Here is an 18,269-nt window from a genome sequence, read left to right on the forward strand (position 1 = left end):
TCCTGCTGTGACATTACACCATTTGTACAAGACAAGTGCAAGCTATTTTATCCAGTGTAATTTATCACTTACCACTAACTTATTTTTTCTCGTCATTCTCTTCCTTTCTCTTCTTTCTTTTCTGGCTTCCAGACGCATAACTCTGCTTCATTATGACTGCGAGGTTTTATATTTTACCGGCAGCAGAGATCACGAACCTGGCTGGCTGGCTGCTGTCAGCGACTACTGAGAGGGGCCCCCTTGAGGGGGATCCCGGTATTGCCGGTAACAGTGTCGTTGCACTTTACTGCATTGACTATCAAAGGGGCGCTCACAGTTTGTCGTTGCATTTTATTCTTAACCAGTCGTTGTCTTGGCAAGCAATTGCTTGGTTTGCTTGCCTTCTAGCGACGGGCCTGTGAATGGCATAGCACCTTCATATATCTCTGAGCTTTTAATATCTTATCAACCACAAAGGAAACTTAGATCATCCAATTCTAATCTTTTAAAGGAGAATTCTGGTGTGATATTGACCTAAAGTGTGTTGAAACATGATACCGAGTGTGAACGTATGTCTCATAGCCCATCTCGTCTTGTCCCCTGCACTCCAAAATCTGGCGCTAGTTAGCCGATGCTACCAACAGTTTTTCAATGGTGGTGCTTCGGCATCGGGCTAGCCATGCAAATAAATCACTGTTTTACACCATTTATGAGGCTTAATGTATCTTCACACTTCATTGGTAGACTTCCGAGGGCCCTGACATTTAAAATGAGACATTGAGAACTTTGAAAAAGCACTGGTAGTTTACTTACAAGACGATTTATACAGACAGTATCTTCACGAAGTTTAGCGTTTGCAGCCATCTTGAATTTAGTCACGATAAGTCGAACGACGAGTAAGAATGAACAGGTATGATAAGGGATCAGATTCCAAAAATAATTCTGTGGAAATGCATGGTTTCAACTGGAATCCATGCATTTCCACGGAATTATTTTTGGAATCTGATGTCAGGGTGGATCTGATGTGGAGATACATTGAGCCTCGTAAATTGTGTAAAACAGTGATTTATTTGCATGGCTAGCCCGATGCCGAAGCACCACCATTGAAAAAGCTGTTGGTAGCATCGGCTAACTAGCGCCAGATTTTGGAGTGCAGGGGACAAGTCGAGATGAGCTATGAGACATACGTTCACACTCGGTATCATGTTTCAACACACTTTAGGTCAATATCACACCGGAATTCTCCTTTAATCGTACCCAAAGTGCTCCACAAGCAAAGTGGAGAAGTGGCTTTTATCCATTATGCCCCAAAACTATGGAACACCCTGCCTCTGTACATCAAGCAGGCGAGTTCAGTAAATATTTTTAAAAAAGATCTGAAAACATACCTGTACAGGAAAGCTTTTAGTTAACTCATCTTATCCTGTAGACTACTTTTTCAGATTATTCTACATCTGCTGTCATTGGAGGGCGCAGCCAGCCAGAAGCAGATGGGCTCCCCCTAGGTTCTGCTCAAGGTTTCTTCCTGGAATATGGGAGTTTTTCCTTGCCACAGTTGCCATATGGCGTGCTTATGGGAGGTAAAGGGTTAAGGCTGCCAGTCTTATGACATGTTATTTTCTATATTTTTGATATGTTGCTGAGTGGATCATAAACGGCCCCAGCAATGAAGAAAAGTGATTGATAATGACTGACTGACTATTATTGTGTTACATGCTTCAAATGTAGAGCACTTTGAGCTGCATTCTGTGTATGAAAGGTGCTATACAAATAAATCTTATTATTATTATTAAACTTCAGCTAGCTAACGACAGTTACAACTAGTTAAGCAAGGAGATGGTTAACATTATGTTTGTATTAGGGCTGTCAGCCATAACATGTTACTTAATCGCGATACAGTAAGGACCAAGCATAGGCTACGATTAATTTTTTAGAACCCGATTGACGCAAAGTGCGTCAAAAAACACACCCTTTCTTCTTTGTTACATTGCTCCGGAACTGTTCATCGCAGCGAGATGATGACAGAGCAGAAGTGGGGCTTTCCAACGAGACTACGCACTTGTCTGTACGATCAAGTATGAAAATGAAAAAAAAAAATCATGAAATTAAATCAAATTGCATCATGTTTACAGTGTATACTTCTCTGCGTTCACCTGCGCACCCATTACTCTTGTTTGAATTACTCACGAACCCGTGATCGTATATCGATCCTTCTGGCTTATAAAAACAGACGAAGTGACAGCAAAATAATAACTCCATATAGCTGGACTTACCCCACGTTTTTGTGGCAAAGCATGTTTATAATCCAATGCTATCATGTGTTTCTCTATGGCAAAGCATGTTCATAAACCGGTTTTGAGATCCTAGCAAATTCCTGCATGGCATCCAATTCAAGGCTCACATTGCATCCCAATTTGTTCAACCCCTTTTTTGCCTCTACTTTGTTCATGGCAATGCAGTAAAAAGTTATTGTAGAGAATCATTATGAGTGCATACACCATAGGCACACACAGGCTAACACGCAAACTCGGGTCAAGTCAGGTCAGATCAGTTCGTGTCACATATGGAGCGCAGAAAGGTCATTTTTCATCACTAAATTTAAAAAATGCCATTTATTTCTGTAAGGCGCACACCACGTATGTCAATTGTAAATTGCTCAGCCCCAGAGAATCCCTCCACCATTGCAATGATATTGCCAGATTCAGGACAGTCAGCTCTACACACACATGTAAGGCAAGTCGAGCTGCCAGCTTGCAGTGGTGAGATACATGTCAAAATATAAGAATATAATACGCTTTTATAATACGCTTTTTGTATTTTTATTATTTAACATAATAACCTAATGGTGATATATCATAATGGTGATAACACTTGTCGGTAGGGCCCACTTGGAATTTTTGCTTGGGGCCCCCACAGACTCTAGAATTGCCTCTGGCTCTCGTGAGAACTCTGGATTTCCAGGGTACCCCCATGGATGAAATTCTACGAAACTTGGCATACCCCCAGAGGATGTCAGATTAATCATAGTTCACAGTTCTGAACATCTCAACTGAAGATAGGGGCGACTAAAGCAGAATAATATTGCATTTTAATTTTTTACCGTGGGGGTGCAAATCACAAAAGAGTGATTTGGGCTAGGTTGATGTGGGCCCTTAAGACCAACATACCATAAAAAAATTCTTCATCCTCAGTGCCACGGTTCAGGTAGTTATTTAGGAAAAACTGCATTTTTGGGTTTCAGTAGGCCCAGCATGGGGGGGGGGGGGGGGGGTGGCCCCCGGGGACCAAACAAAGTTTTCTGTAAAAGTCTAGTGGGGCTACATACCCACCAAATTTCATGGGGCCAGGTGTTTCGGTATCCCGGGTATGGTTGACCAAAAATTCAGGAAGTAGATGACGGGGAAAAAAGAAAAACTTTGACAATACCTATATTACCACTTCGCTAGTTTTGTTGCCTCTGCACTAAGCCTATAGCTTGAATGTTCTCTTGCTATTTCTCTTGCTGTAAGTCACTTCGGATAAAAGTGTCTACTAAATGAATAAATGTAAATGTTTTCAATCCTAGCATTACCTCTGTTTTGTAAGTCGGTTAGTGTTTAGTAAATACTATATAACCATAATTTGAATCATTGGTCCAGGCAGCCTAATCAATCATGTTGATTAAAGGATTCTTAATGTTACTTTCTACTTCACCTAACCTTTACAAAATGATAATAAACTGCATTGGCAGTCAGGAAACATGTATACATTTACAACTTCCAAATTCACATCTTCCAACTGCATTTTTTTTGTTTGCAGATGTTCCTACCATTTCCCTAGACCATTTTCGATTTCAAAACTAATGCTATCCCCTCTTGTTACTGGTTTGTCCTCCACCCTGGTGGCTGAGGGAGGCGTTGTGAGGAGCCAGACTAGTACAGTGAAATGAAAATGAGTGGAGATACTGTAGGTAGGACTAGTGGGCTGCCTCTTGCATTCCGACACAATATTTCGTTCCCTCGCAATAGTTTTGCATTCCCTACTTTTGACTTTGAGAGGGAATGCAAAACGTATTGCAAAGAGCGGGGGAAAACAATGAAAAACTATTGCAAGTATTCTTAAGAGCTCAGACAAATATATTTCCACGTCATAATTCCCACCCTGTCCCTTTAGGAGCTCAGTTTTTCAGTGTGTGACTTGTTGAATGTATGAATGTTCATGTATGAACATTAAAATGAATTAATTAATCTTCATAAAATTAATATGTCTATGCTTTTCATTGCAGAGATCGACCCTTCAGTCCACTATGAGCTGGAGAAAGCAGAGGAGGTGTCACTCCAGAGGTAAACATTATTTTACACTTCAACCTTTATTTTGTCCAGAATTATTTCAAGAGTTCCTTTTTAAAATGAATACAAAGTAGTGCAGAACTAGCCTAAATCATGTAGATATCACCGAGATCACCACCCTCCTCTCCGTGCCTTGGGCCAAAGCTACCCCGAAGCCACACTGTAGGCCTATTTCCCTTCTCATTAGGCCGTTCTTCCTCTCGGTCTCCTTGCGTAAGAAGAAAAGGCTAAATAGTCTTTGGTTGCAGATGTCTGAAGGACAAAAGATGGATGGCAATATCGAAGAGGTGCCTAGATATAGCACCTCTAAGAGATATAGCCTAGGCTAAGTTAAATATATCTTCGACAACTATCAAACTTCGAACACAATTTGTCCTTGAAATAAATAAATAAATAAGCCTACAAAAGAACACTCATGCGCAAATGTAGTTCATGGACTCTATAAATAAGGTTGTGCAACACTCCCATCTCATGGTCACAGTGAAAAAGTGCATGCGTGTGTAGCGCATCGTCTTCTAAATGTATATTAGTTTTAAGTGTCACATGAAACACATTTTTAAAATATCATATTAGATTCTCTAATCTCCATTCATGTCATATTTAGGGATAGAAGTATAGCAGAGTAGGCTAGTAGTCAGTAACTTTCCTACCAACATTTTAGTGACTGTCGAAAGTGCGGATCTGGGCCTGACGCTACACTTACGTAGTTTCAGAGATTTCATCATTCAGTTCCGCTCTTACATTCGGGGAGCCGCTAAAGCAGCCAGTCCATGCTTCGGAGAGCAGCATCAGCACTGCTGAAAACCAGCACCGAGATCACCACCCTCCTCTCCGTGCCTTGGGCCAAAGCTACCCCGAAGCCACACTGTATTTCCCTTCTCATTAGGCCGTTCTCCCTCTCGGTTTCCTTGCGTAAGAAGAAAAAGCTAAATAGTCTTTGGTTGCAGTTGTCTGAAGGACAAAAGATGGATGGCAATATCGAAGAGGTGCTGGCTCCCCTAAGGCAAGCTGTGAAGGAACAGGTAACATTAACGTTAAGTTTTCCATTTGACGTTTGCTGGCTAGCTAACTGTTAACGTTGCTTCTGCATATCACGCTTGCTGGTCAGTACGTATGGGAAATGCCACCATCGCATTTATAACTTCATTCATTTTTGATAGCACAGTAAGTGAATGCTGTTGGCCATTCAACAGCATGTATGGTGCATAGCCACATGCAGTTGTCTGAAATTAAAATTCGTGATGTCAACCGTTTGTTAGCTTGGGCTGTCTTGTGAAGAGCATGTTATGTGGATATGTTTGGCCTGACAAGTTAATGTTATTTAGATGATGCTAACGGCAAACGTTAGTCAAGGAAAAAACAATCTGGAGGCGGCTGACAGCAGAGGTAACATCAACGTTAGACGCTAACATTATCGTTAACAAAGTGTGTTAACAAAGTGTGGTAGTGGGTCCTCTAGTTATAACATTATTTGGATCACACATGCCTTGTTCTACAGGGTAAAAAACACCATAACTGTTAACTCAAAGCAGGAAGCTCGCATATCTGTCTGGGGAGCTAGTACTCGTCTCCATGCTTTGCGAGTTGAATCAGGCTTGTGCCACGTTTGAACGAGCTACTGCTGAACCTCAGCAACTGATTGTCAGGGTGGAGACGCCGCACTCTGTCATTTGAGTCCTCGTCTGGAAAGCTGGAGCAGCATAGTGCCAGTGGGACTGCTCTGGGGGAAAAAGAATTGTGACTCCTCACTTGAAAATATTTATTAATCTTCCTCTCAGGGCGAGTTGGTTCGTCAAATGAAAAACGACGGTGCGCCTGATGTGGATGTAGCCAAAGCAGTGGCGGAATTGAAGGCGCGGAAAAGAACCCTTGAAGCCAAGGTGAGCGGTCAACTAAAACAAACAACTGATAGCAGAGAGGGCCTCTCCCATCATCATAAAATGGGTAATGGGCTTTGGCCACTTTCAGTTTCACTTTGACTGCATCCACACTCTGCATTGAAGCTTCACTCTGGCGGATGTATATAGAGCCATATATCAACGTGTATATGGTAAATGGTGTCATGATTACCTGTGGACCCACTGTCTGACTAACTTCCTGATTTGTGTAAATGAATGTAGGTCATATTTGTGGTTCTGTACATTGCAGGAACTTTCCCTTCAGCCCAAAGATGATATTGTGGACAGAACAAAAATGGAAGATACTCTGAAGAGGCGTTTCTTTTATGATCAGGCTTTCTCCATCTATGGGGGTATGTTAAAGTGATATCATCCACCAGTAATGTCTTGTGACTAAGCAGTATTAAGGATCAGCAACTTGCTGTTTGAGTGACTAGATTGCACATTTCACATTTTAAAGTCCCAGTATGTTCTGTGTCTTGAACATGTTTTTTTTTTTGGAATGTGAGACCTGTCAGTAGTCTGAGTGGAAAACCACTGATGCTCAACACAGTCTGCTTCAGGCAAAATTAAAACTTCAGTTGAGTCAAGATTGACTGTGTGAACATAAACAATTTCGCATGGAAGACTCCAATGCCCTTTTTCACTGAAAAACTCCCCCATTTATTTCCATTTTTGACCTAAACTGAAGGCACTTTATTTGAAGTTAGGAAGTATAGTGAATAGTGATAGTACTTGTATTAAAATTAATCATTTGTGTGTGCACGCTCAGGTGTGAGTGGACTGTATGACTTTGGGCCTGTCGGCTGCGCTCTGAAGAACAACATTCTGCAGGCGTGGAGGCAGCACTTCATCCAGGAGGAGCAGATCCTGGAGATCGACTGCACCATGCTCACCCCTGAGCCTGTCCTGAAGTAGGTCATTCACTCATCAAAAACAGAAGAAAACTCCATGGCACTCTTTTTATAATGCCTTTGGAAACTTAGGAAGACACTTTTTTTTCAGAGGGCCTCTCCCATTTTTCTGTCCCTCCATCTACAAAATACCACACACACACCACACCTCCTTCCTCTAGACAAGTACACTATACATCACTCTTCCTAGACGCCTATGCTCCATCAGTACTTCCACTTACAATGTTAGAGCTTCATTTTTCTTTCAGTAAGGTATTAACATAGCAGAAATCTGCCAGGGTGTTGGTATGAAGTAGTTGAGGTGCCTGGTGGTTACCCAAAGGCAGCTGTGCAGTGCTGGTCCTTGGGTTTAGATGGTTGCAGGCAAACACAAATCTCTGCGATTTTAAGCATGGGGGTTACATTACCCGGTAGCTTCCATAGCCCGGTTGCAGAGACATTTGCAAACCTTCCTGTACAGTCCTTTTGGTTTTTGTGGTGCTGGGGTTTTCCATCTGAAACAAAAACACTCCTGAAGTGTGAGCTGTTTCTTTAACAGGACATCTGGACATGTGGACAAGTTTGCTGACTATATGGTGAAGGATGTCAAGAATGGCGAGTGCTTTCGTGCTGACCATCTTCTGAAAGGTAATCACAGTCCAAACCTCTTTTACTCTTCTCATTCCTTGCTCTTCTTCTTTTTTCTTATCTTCTCTTTTCTTTTTCACCTCCTGTCTTCTGCTATTTGCTTCTGTCTGCTCTACCTCTCCCAGTTTCCTTTTCTACTGTACTCGATCATTAATCCTTTCTTTTCCACTCTCTTCTCTTAATCTGCTCCCTCTTCTTCTCCTTAGCATATGTTTTTCACTACAGGCCTCTGAGGTACTGTGCTTGCTAGGCCTCTTGAGGTAGTGTTCTTGCTAGGCCTCTATTCTGATCTGTGGGTATCGGTGTGATGCCCGAGGGGAATGGGAAATCGTTGGATCTACAGGAATCACAGAGGGCTTTTCTGGGACCCACCCAACCCCTCCCTCCCTTCTGGTGGGAATTCTGGGTAACTTCTGGCTCCAAGCCAGAATCAAGTGGCAAAATAAAGATGACCACATTTCTTTTGGAGGGGGAAACAGGGCCTGGCGGGCGAGGGGGTCGGACGTCAGAAAAAGAAGTGCAAAGTGTCTGATTTGCCTTGGCCATTAGACAAAGAATGTAGGCCTACCAGTTCCCCATTTAGTGCCTGAAATTTATTTGTCTTCTGGGACAAATATTTGAAGTAATGCTTCAGAAAATGTGGTGTAATTTGTGGAAGGATGATCTGCACTGTACTTAAGGTGACTTGGAGATAGCTGGGGGCTAAAGGCTGGGAAAAACAGGCATTTCAAGAACATTTTAGACACGTGAACTCCTGGCTTTGTTTTAAATTTATTTGAACCCACATGAACGTTTCTTCATATTGCTTTACGGTTTTATGTGTGGATATCTGTGTGCACAGAACGGAATGAGAAGAGTGGCAATCAAGGAGGTAATGTGCTTCTGTTTCTCTAACCTTAGCCCATCTCCAGAAGCTGATGTCAGACAAGAAATGTACTACAGAGAAGAAGGCTGAAATGGAGGATGTCATCACACAGGTCTGGATGTTCTATGACTTTATGAGCTTACTTATTATCTGGGTCATTCCATTATCTCCCCTATCCCCTCCCAGAACATGAAGAGCTTGGTTGAATGTGTTTCTATATGCATGTTTCAGAAAGAACCAACTGAAAATGAAAGCCCTGTGTGGATGTCGTATGATTCTTTTAGAAACACTCATAAACATATGTTTTAAATAAGACAACTTGCATTACATTATGCAAACAGCCGAGCATTTGCCATTTTTAATTATTGTTGTGGGTATTTGTGTTATTTAGATGGACAACTACACTCAGCAGGAGTTGACAGATCTGTTTGTGAAGTACAACGTGAAATCTCCGGTCACAGGAAATGACCTCACAGCTCCAATCTCCTTCAATCTGATGTTTCAGACCTCTATTGGCCCTGGAGGGAACATGACTGGGTGAGATGGAGCACATAAATATAATGAAGATGACCAGTTCCTTCAAAATCATTTTTGTATATTAGCAAACACCGCAGTCTACAAGTTTACTTTAAATACCAGTGTCCTCTTAAGCTCAGGTCGATCAAAGCTCCTGAACTAAGGTGCTTCATGTTTCTGAGATGCTGGTCAAATGGATCCAGATGGTCTTGCAAATGTACTTGGGAGACCCTTTACGTTTTCTAATAGGGAAGCAAACTGATTTAAAGAGTAGACCTCTGAAGGAGTTGTGAAGTGAAGGGTTGTGAGTTGTGAAGTGAAGGGTTTTGTGATTTAACATGGATAATTTTCTTTCACAGCTACTTGAGGCCGGAAACAGCTCAGGGAATCTTCCTCAACTTCAAGCGACTGCTAGAGTTTAACCAGGGCAAGTTACCGTTTGCCGCTGCTCAGATCGGGAACTCCTTCAGGAACGAGATCTCACCCCGCTCTGGCCTTATCCGAGTCAGGTGTGTGTAAAATCGGACAGAGTCTACTGTTCACTACCTTTTTGGACCCGATGCAGTCAGTGACAGAACTACATCATCTGTTTAGCAGAACATCACATAGCCAACGTGTAACAAGCCAACTGTGTGACACCCTTTGTATGTTAGAACTGAGAAGATACATAAGTGATCAGATTGTAAGTGAGTTGGGTCAGGTATCTTCACAGCACTCTTCTGCTGTCTCTCTCACAGAGAGTTTACCATGGCCGAGATTGAGCACTTTGTCGACCCAAATGAAAAGGTCCACCCCAAGTTCTCCAGCGTGGCGGACCTGGATATCCTGTTGTACTCGTCCAAGGCACAGACCAGTGGACAGTCCGCCAGTGTGATGAGGCTGGGGGACGCTGTGGAGCAGGTGAGTGGAGAGGGGTAATGTGATGGGTAAAGGGGTAGTTAGTTATGTGATGGTTGAGGTGAAGATATGCACGGACAAATTGTTTGAGACCGTAGTGATTGGACGTAGTGTGTGAATTCAGTGATTTTCATCATTTCAAGGGTTTTACTTGGCAGATAATGAAATAATTTTACTTTTTCAGGCAGATGGTTCCATCCCCCAAGCAGTGTGTAAATCTCTCTCTCTCTCTCTCTCTCTCTCTCTCTCTCTCTCTCTCTCTCTCTCTCTCTCTCTCTCTCTCTCTCTCTCTCTCTCTCTCTCTGCTCCATTGTAGGGAGTGATCAACAACTCCGTCCTGGGCTACTTCATTGGGAGGATCTACCTCTACCTGACCAAAGTGGGTGTGGCCAAGAATAAGCTGCGCTTCCGTCAGCACATGGACAACGAGATGGCCCACTACGCCTGTGACTGCTGGGACGCCGAGACCAAAACCTCTTACGTAAGTCACTCACTCACGCCCGTTAATGTGTAGCAGAGCTCCCCTGACAAGGGTACTAGAGTGCTCTGCTTATGTCGGTGAGTAGACATGAAATCACGGGAGAATTGTTGATGCCCTTAGTTTCTTTAGCATGCGTCAGCACATTTCAGGCGTAATTTACAATGCGTAAATTTGATGTATGCATTTATTTGTCATCTGAACAATTCTCAGAGCATTATTTGCTACAATACATTTCATGTAGTTGTGTTTTCTGAATGGAATGGATGATAATCTTTGTTTTGTTGTTGCTGTTTGGGCAAGTTATTTTGTTTTTGTACAAGTAATATGTGTGCAATAGATGCCGGCTGGTGCTAGTGTAGTGGCTAGGGAGGTGCTAGTGTTGTAGCTAGGGAGGTGCTAGTGTTGTAGCTAGGTAGGTGCTAGTGTAGTGGCTATGGAGGTGCTAGTGTTGTAGCTAGGGAGGTGCTAGTGTTGTAGCTAGGGAGGTGCTAGTGTAGTGGCTAGGGAGGTGCTAGTGTAGTGGCTATGGAGGTGCTAGTGTAGTGGCTATGGAGGTGCTAGTGTAGTGGCTATGGAGGTGCTAGTGTAGTGGCTATGGAGGTGCTAGTGTAGTGGCTATGGAGGTGCTAGTGTAGTGGCTATGGAGGTGCTAGTGTAGTGGCTATAGAGGTGCTAGTGTAGTGGCTATGGAGGTGCTAGTGTAGTAGCTAGGGAGGTGCTAGTGTAGTAGCTAGGGAATCTGACTAGTATGCAGTAGCCACAAAAGTCATGGGTTTGATTCCTGGCTGCCACTGTTGCAACTCTTGAGCAAGAAGCCTAACCCCAAGTTGCTCCAGGGAGAGTGGCCCCTGCAATCTGTATCTGAAAGTCGCTTTGGAGTGTAAGCTGAATACATAATTAAAAAAAATTGTGGTGGGATCTGGGAAACCCCATCACCTGTTGAAATTTCACCAACTTAAGATTCTGATCCACGATGTTGCTAGGGGACGGTATCTAGGATGTTTCTAGGATGGGATCAGAGTCTTCAGTTATCTCTAATGCAGGGCTCTAACAGTGCGCCCATTTCACTCGCACATGCGAGTAAAAATGATGGCGTGCGAGTGCAAAAAAATATTTAGGCGCACTGGTGCGAATTACTTCTAACCATGTCGATGTTTGTCTACAAAATACACCGCAACATCGAGAAACATTACTGTGCAAACCATAGAATCACGTCGCGAATGCAGCATAAAAACTACACCTCCCATCAACGTTAGCAGTTTCGCGTTGTGACTCGCTAGTAGTCACTTCTATCAAATCCAAGAGCACGCAGAAAAAGCGGAAAGTTAGACTAGCCAGCCAAGATGCAAAGATTGAAGAAATTAGTTCTTCTATCCACCGAATACATTGGATATAGGAGGAACAGGATGAGATTCTGAGAATGCAATGAGAGAAGGAAAGGTAACCTAACATGTAGGGATCGACCGATATGGATTTTTTAGTGCCGATACCGATACCGATTTTTTTCCACCAGCCTAAGCCGATGACCGATACAGGCTGCCGATTTTCTTGAGCCGATATTTGGAGCCGATACTGCTTTTATTTTGCTCCCTCAATTTACATCATACAAATGACACATAATTACACAAATGATCATAACAAATGTTATAAGTCTCAATTTAAAAAAGGAACATTGAACTTATGGATGGGTGCACTGAATATGGTTAACTGTGCAAAATGCTTTCATCAACATCTTACAACACAGCCTTGATGATGCATTGCTTGCTGACATATTATAAGACATAATTCAGGTCATCACAAAATGTCAACACATTTAAATAATTTAAGAAAACAATAAGCCTGAAAATTAGCTATTGAAATAAAGTGCTTGATTTGTAATTTAAGACTGCATGGTTTCAATTTTTCTATATCTATATTTTTCTAAAAAAAGCTGCCAGATGTCAACCACAGAACATAAATCAGCAGAGGAAAATAACGTGGTGTCAAATGTTTCTGTTCTAAACGGCATCAACGTCAAAAGGTATAAAAACATATCTCTCAGTTTTAATATATCTCCTTTAGGTAGCGCAGCACTCTCATATCGCTGTGATGCGTGTGTCCCACTGAGTGAGACAGACCAGACGCACACACAAACTTCTGTTTGGTAGCTGACGAACCACCATTGAACTGGATTGACAATGATAACGTTAGCAAACGGCTCTAAACAAGTAAGGCATACACGGTATGTCTGGTACATGATAAACGTTAACACGAATTAATATTGAACTACATATAACACGTCTCTCATTATTAAAGCTCTGATATCACTGCGATGGCAACTCCGCCCGCTCGAAGGGAGAGGGGGAGGGAGACGCACACACCACACGCGTCCAAAACTCAGCCAGGTGGTCGCTGAATAAAACTCCCATAAATATCTCGGAACAACGTCGGCATTACTTAATCATATGATTGACCAGTGTTCGTAACAGCTACCGCTAGCTATTTGCAGCTCCTTAAATACAATGGCAAGCAGTTTTTATAGAAGAGGGGCATTCAGGGAGGGAGACACACACACACACACACACACACACACACACACACACACACACACACACACCACACGCGTCCAACACTCAGCCAGGTGGTCGCTGAATAAAACTCCCACAAATACCACGGAACAACGTTGGCATTACTTAATCATATGATCAGTGTTTGTAACAGCTAGCTACCGCATGCATATGGATAGCTTAGCCTACAACTTAGCTATTTGCAGCTACCTAAATAGCAAGCAGGCAAATGGCAAGCAGTTTTATAAATGAGGCATTAAGCATTAAAAAAGTAGGCTACCTATATCATTCGCATTTTCCATTTGGACCCACAAACTTGCTTCCACCTTCAAAGTGTATGGCAATATTTCAGCGAAGTCAAACAGTTAAAAGATGCTTTGAAAGTTTAAAGTTTACTGTTGTCTTGAAGAGCAGGCTTTCAGCTCTCTGCTCCTGGGGGAGGGGCAGTCTGCACGTGAATTGCAGCTTCTCCAGCAACTCAGAGCTGCCTGTGGACGCCTGTATGTAAATAATGCGGGGGGAAAAACTATCGGCGAACGCAGCCGCTTATCGGCCGATGCCGATACACGTAAAAAACGCAAATATCGGCCCGATATATCGGCCGGCCGATATATCGGTCGATCCCTACTAACATGCCTTTTAGCCCAGTTGACGTATTGGCTGCAATATGCAAAATATAGCTGTAGCGAACAGGCACAAAAGTAGCCTCCCGTAATACTCCCAGGATAAAAAATATATATATCCTTGATGGCCTATGTTGGGTTTTGTGGAAGAGAAAATGGACTGTTTTAGTAGTAGTATTAGGCAGTATGCAGTCAGATAGGTCACCATGGGCATATTTGGATTAGCTACAGATGGATTCACAAATAAATAAATTAGCCTACATTTGGCAGGATACTTGATATAATACATTGCCATATTTGCATTTAGCCTGTATATTACATTAACAAAATGTAGGAAAATAGAACAGACTGAAAATAAAGTAGGCACTGATCTTTAAAATCCTGTTTCCTGTAGCCTAAATGTTGTCAGTCATTCTTAATATTCGCAATTGGTGCACTGGCATGTTTAACTGTTAGCTGCAGTGTAATGTTAGATTATGTGTAAGTTAAGTACAGAAGTGACTGTGCGCCCAAATTTTTGTCTGTGCTCCTAAATTTTTTAACTTGGGCGCACAAGTGCTCCTGGAAAAAAATGTTAGTGTAGAGCCCTGTAATGTGATAATCTCATCTTTATTTAAGACTTATCTTGAATTAAGTTAACTGCATGTTGTGAGACTCTGTACGTGTATATTATTGCTGCAAAACAAATTGCCCCAGTTGAGGACAAATAAAATTCTACTACTACTTAATCACCTGAGATTTGACTTATTCACGTTTCCTCAGGGCTGGATTGAGATTGTGGGCTGTGCTGACCGCTCCTGCTTTGATCTGACGTGTCATGCCAGAGCCACCAAGGTCTCGCTGGCAGCTGAGAAACCACTAAAGGAACCCATATCCTTTTACCCCAAGAGATCTGATGCAAAACTCTAGTCCTTTTGATAGGGTGTGTGACATTTTAATTTGCATGTGGTCATTGGTCTCCCACACCAGTTGTTTGCCTTAACCACTTTGCACAAAGTTGTAAATGTCGTCCAGTTTGAGCCAAATAAGGCAGCCATAGGCAAGGCCTACAAGAAGGAAGCCAAGTTAGCCATGGAGTACCTGGCTATCTGCGACGAGTGCTACATCGCAGATCAGGAGAAGCTGCTCAATGAGAGTGGGTGAGTTCCTGGGTGTGGCTATATTCGGTTAGGATGGGGTAAAGCACAGGCAATGTGGAATGTCTACTTCCATGCCTACTATAGAAACATAGAGGTGGAACATGTTACATGGAAATATAACTTTTGATCGTGGTACTTGGTGTAACAGAAAAGTACGTATTGCCTTATTTTAGTGAATTCACCATTGAGACAGAGGGGAAAACTTTCAAAATCACCAAGGACATGGTGAACATCAAGAGGTTCCAGAAGACCCTTCATGGTAAGTAAATGCACTGAATATACTATAATTTAAAGGAACATGCTACTGTTTTATGAAATTGGGTTATTCCCCGTCTCCCCTAAAGTTAGATATGTGGGCAAAAGCATAATTGTCTCCATGCATGCATTGTTTTAATCCGGCAGCGCCACCTCTAGCTTAGCTAAGCATAGTGAATGGAATCTTTCTTCGCCGGATAGCATGTTGTGAGTAAAAGTGAGCCAACAAAAAATCCCTAATTACTACTTGTGACCTGTGTATTCATAACGAGTACAAATGGAGTCTAGATGAGGCAGATATTGACTTGGGACTATACTGGGGCGAAGCACTGCTACTTGGGTGCAGAGATATCATGCAACACATGAGTACCTTGTTTCACGGACAATCTCTGCGCCTAAGTAGCAGTGCTTCACCCCGATATGGTCCCAAGTCAATACCTGCCAAGGAAATTGCCTCGTCTTAATCTGCATCGCCATTTTTACTCGTTGTGAATGCGCAGGCCACAAGAAGTAATCAGGTTTTTTTTTATTTTTTTGCTTACTTTGACTCACGACATGCTATCCGGCGACAAGAGATTCTATTCACTATGCTAAGCTAAGCTAGCGGTAGCACTGCCGGACTAAGACGATGCATGCACGTAGACAAAAATGCTTCTGCTCACTTATCTAACTCTAGGGGAGACGGTGAATAACCCAATTTCAGTTCCTTTAATAGACCTTAATAATTGAGAAGTACAGGGACCAATGCATTTTGTGGATGCACAATTTCAACTGTCAGGGAATTTACCCCAACATATAGACACATGAACCACACCACGTAGTATGGATTTGCTCACAGTATCTGGAACCACGAGGAGAGGGTGCTAGTGAAAGGTATTAAACCTTTCACCATCAGTCTCTGACCCTGCAGCCCAAAAGCTGTGTCTTTTATTGTACAGATGCACACAGAAAATAGGAAGCGAGACATAACACATGGTGACTTCCTCTTTTCTAACCCACAAACAGACACAGACAGGGTTCAGTCCGGGTGCACACTTAACTTGAACTCTCTGTTCTTAAAACTCAGCACAACAACATCTCTGCGAACACAAACGGTTATACAATGATAATAATAATACCTTTACATCAACAAAGTGCATTATGTCTTTTTACAGTGGAGGAGGTTGTTCCCAATGTAATTGAGCCTTCCTTTGGCATTGGTCGAATCATGTACTCCATTTTCGAGCACACATTCCACGTCAGAGAAGGTGATGAACAAAGAACGGTAAGCCCAACATACTAGAGCGCATGGGAAGTATCCTCCATTGCCACATGCTATCGGCTGTAAAGGAGAGGGTCATGATTGTGTTCTCTCGTTTCAGTTTTTCAGTTTCCCTGCCACCGTGGCTCCCTACAAATGCTCCGTCCTTCCACTCAGCCAAAATCAGGAATTCACACCGTTCGTCCGGGAATTATGTGAGTGAACCTTTTGTGATCATGCACATCAAATACTGTCTCACAGTGCATGAGCTGTGGGTGGATTGTATTGGATGGGCCCAGGCATTCTTCAAGAACCCCACTTCCAGAATGTTCTGATTGTCAACTCCTGGCAGCTAAAGCCATAACTAAAAACTAGTCACACTGTGTGTTGAGACAATACCTGCTGAAGAGCATTGATTGAGCTACGGGAATACTGTGTATGTTTTAATCCTCTCCCCTCCTCGCCATCCTTTAGCTGATGCCTTGACCAAAAACGGCGTGTCCTACAAGGTGGACGACTCCTCAGGATCCATTGGAAGGCGTTACGCCAGGACAGACGAAATCGGCGTGGCCTTCGGCATCACCATCGACTTCGACACAGTTAACAAGACACCCCACACGGCCACTCTGAGAGACCGGGACTGCATGAGGCAGATCAGAGCGGAGGTAAGGAAAACACCCATCTGTCTCTAGAGTATGGATAAGATTTAGCAGTCATGCATTTTGAATAGTGTACATACCATCCTCATACCCATCATAAGGCCTGAGTGTGTTAGTACTTACGGTTAGTAACCAGGATTTCAAATGTCCAAGTCTATAACAAAGCATGCGGTCTGGCACATTGGTTCCTATCTTGTTACATAACTGTTAAGCCATAAGTGTGCAGTCAGTATTATATCTATTAAGGACTTTACACCTTTAATGAAATAATGCCACTCTGCCACAGGTAAGCGTGCTGCCCGACATAATCCGTGACCTCGCCAATGGAGCGACAACATGGGCAGAGATCGAGAGCAAGTACCCCATTTTCGAGGGTCAGGAGACAAGCAAGAAAGACACAACTGAGGAGTAGAGTCCCCCCCCAACCCTCCTCCTTTCTCATCTGCCATCCCCCCCACCACCCACCCCCCCATGGACAGTTTTACACTCGCCTCCATAGGAACAATTTTATTGCAACTGTAATGTACAAAAAACAAAAACGATCAACGTGCACCATTTGTTCCACACGAATTGCAACCACTTGAGAAATATCAGTCACGAAACAAAGCAACATCTAAGCTTGTTATTCTGTGTCTATAACTGATGCAGACAGTTAAAACTATAGGCCCTCTCCCTATCTAACTTGCACATGCAAAAGGGTTACACATTTATTTCAGAAAAAGGGAGAAAGCAACTGTAATTTGGACTGTTGTGTGGAGAAAAAGAGGCTTTTGCCATTCCAGTTTATGGGCAGGTAAAATTATGAAATGGAAAGCATCTTCGGTTCAATAAATAGAGCCTGCACTTTCTGAGCTTGTATGATTGTTTACTTGAAGGAACTGTGTGATAAATGGTCTCTTTTATAGCATGGCATACATCAATACATAACCCTGTGGCACAACATACAAAACACGATATATAACATAAGATTCATAATATGCATGTTTTTTGGGGCCTTCATAAAAGATAAAAATCAGGGTTAAAGAATTGGTTTATTGTATAAAACCAACCACAAGGGGGAACAGGTTAACCAAAACAGACCATTGGGGGTGGGGACATTTTGAAGTATGTCTGAGGTAAGATGTTCGTGTTGGATCCCTTTGAAACTACAGTTTGGTCAGCTGATCGCTTGTTATTGTAGTGTCAAGTCCTCAACATGTGAATTATCTTGAAAATGTACAGAATGATCTCACAACAGTGGAAAGTCAAGTGAGATTCAGTATCAATCAGGATTTGTTCAGCAAGTTTGAAATTGGCTAATTT

At 42.6% G+C, this 18,269-nt stretch overlaps 1 protein-coding gene and 1 non-coding gene across 2 annotated transcripts; both read left to right on the forward strand.

Annotated features, from left to right (window-relative positions):
- The first annotated feature begins 5,053 nt into the window (after positions 1-5,053).
- On the forward strand, positions 5,054-17,815 carry gars1 (glycyl-tRNA synthetase 1). Its single transcript, XM_076290602.1, has 17 exons — positions 5,054-5,329; positions 6,086-6,187; positions 6,456-6,558; positions 6,978-7,119; positions 7,658-7,746; positions 8,647-8,723; positions 9,003-9,148; positions 9,487-9,636; positions 9,865-10,027; positions 10,341-10,505; positions 14,437-14,543; positions 14,667-14,813; positions 14,987-15,072; positions 16,223-16,332; positions 16,430-16,523; positions 16,783-16,973; positions 17,254-17,815. The coding sequence occupies exons 1-17, from the start codon at positions 5,078-5,080 to the stop codon at positions 17,377-17,379; spliced, it is 2,250 nt and encodes a 749-aa protein (XP_076146717.1). The 5' UTR covers positions 5,054-5,077; the 3' UTR covers positions 17,380-17,815.
- LOC143131866 (small nucleolar RNA SNORA84) lies at positions 7,423-7,561 on the forward strand. The gene has a single exon (XR_012988227.1). It is a non-coding gene; the product is annotated as a small nucleolar RNA SNORA84 (small nucleolar RNA).
- Positions 17,816-18,269: the final 454 nt, after the last annotated feature.

Source organism: Alosa pseudoharengus, unplaced genomic scaffold, assembly GCF_046254945.1.
Source record: "Alosa pseudoharengus isolate Yale_2024_CS ecotype anadromous, Long Island Sound unplaced genomic scaffold, YU_APseudo_1.1 YU_APseudo_1.1_scf_18, whole genome shotgun sequence".
Taxonomy (NCBI): Eukaryota; Metazoa; Chordata; class Actinopteri; order Clupeiformes; family Clupeidae; genus Alosa; species Alosa pseudoharengus.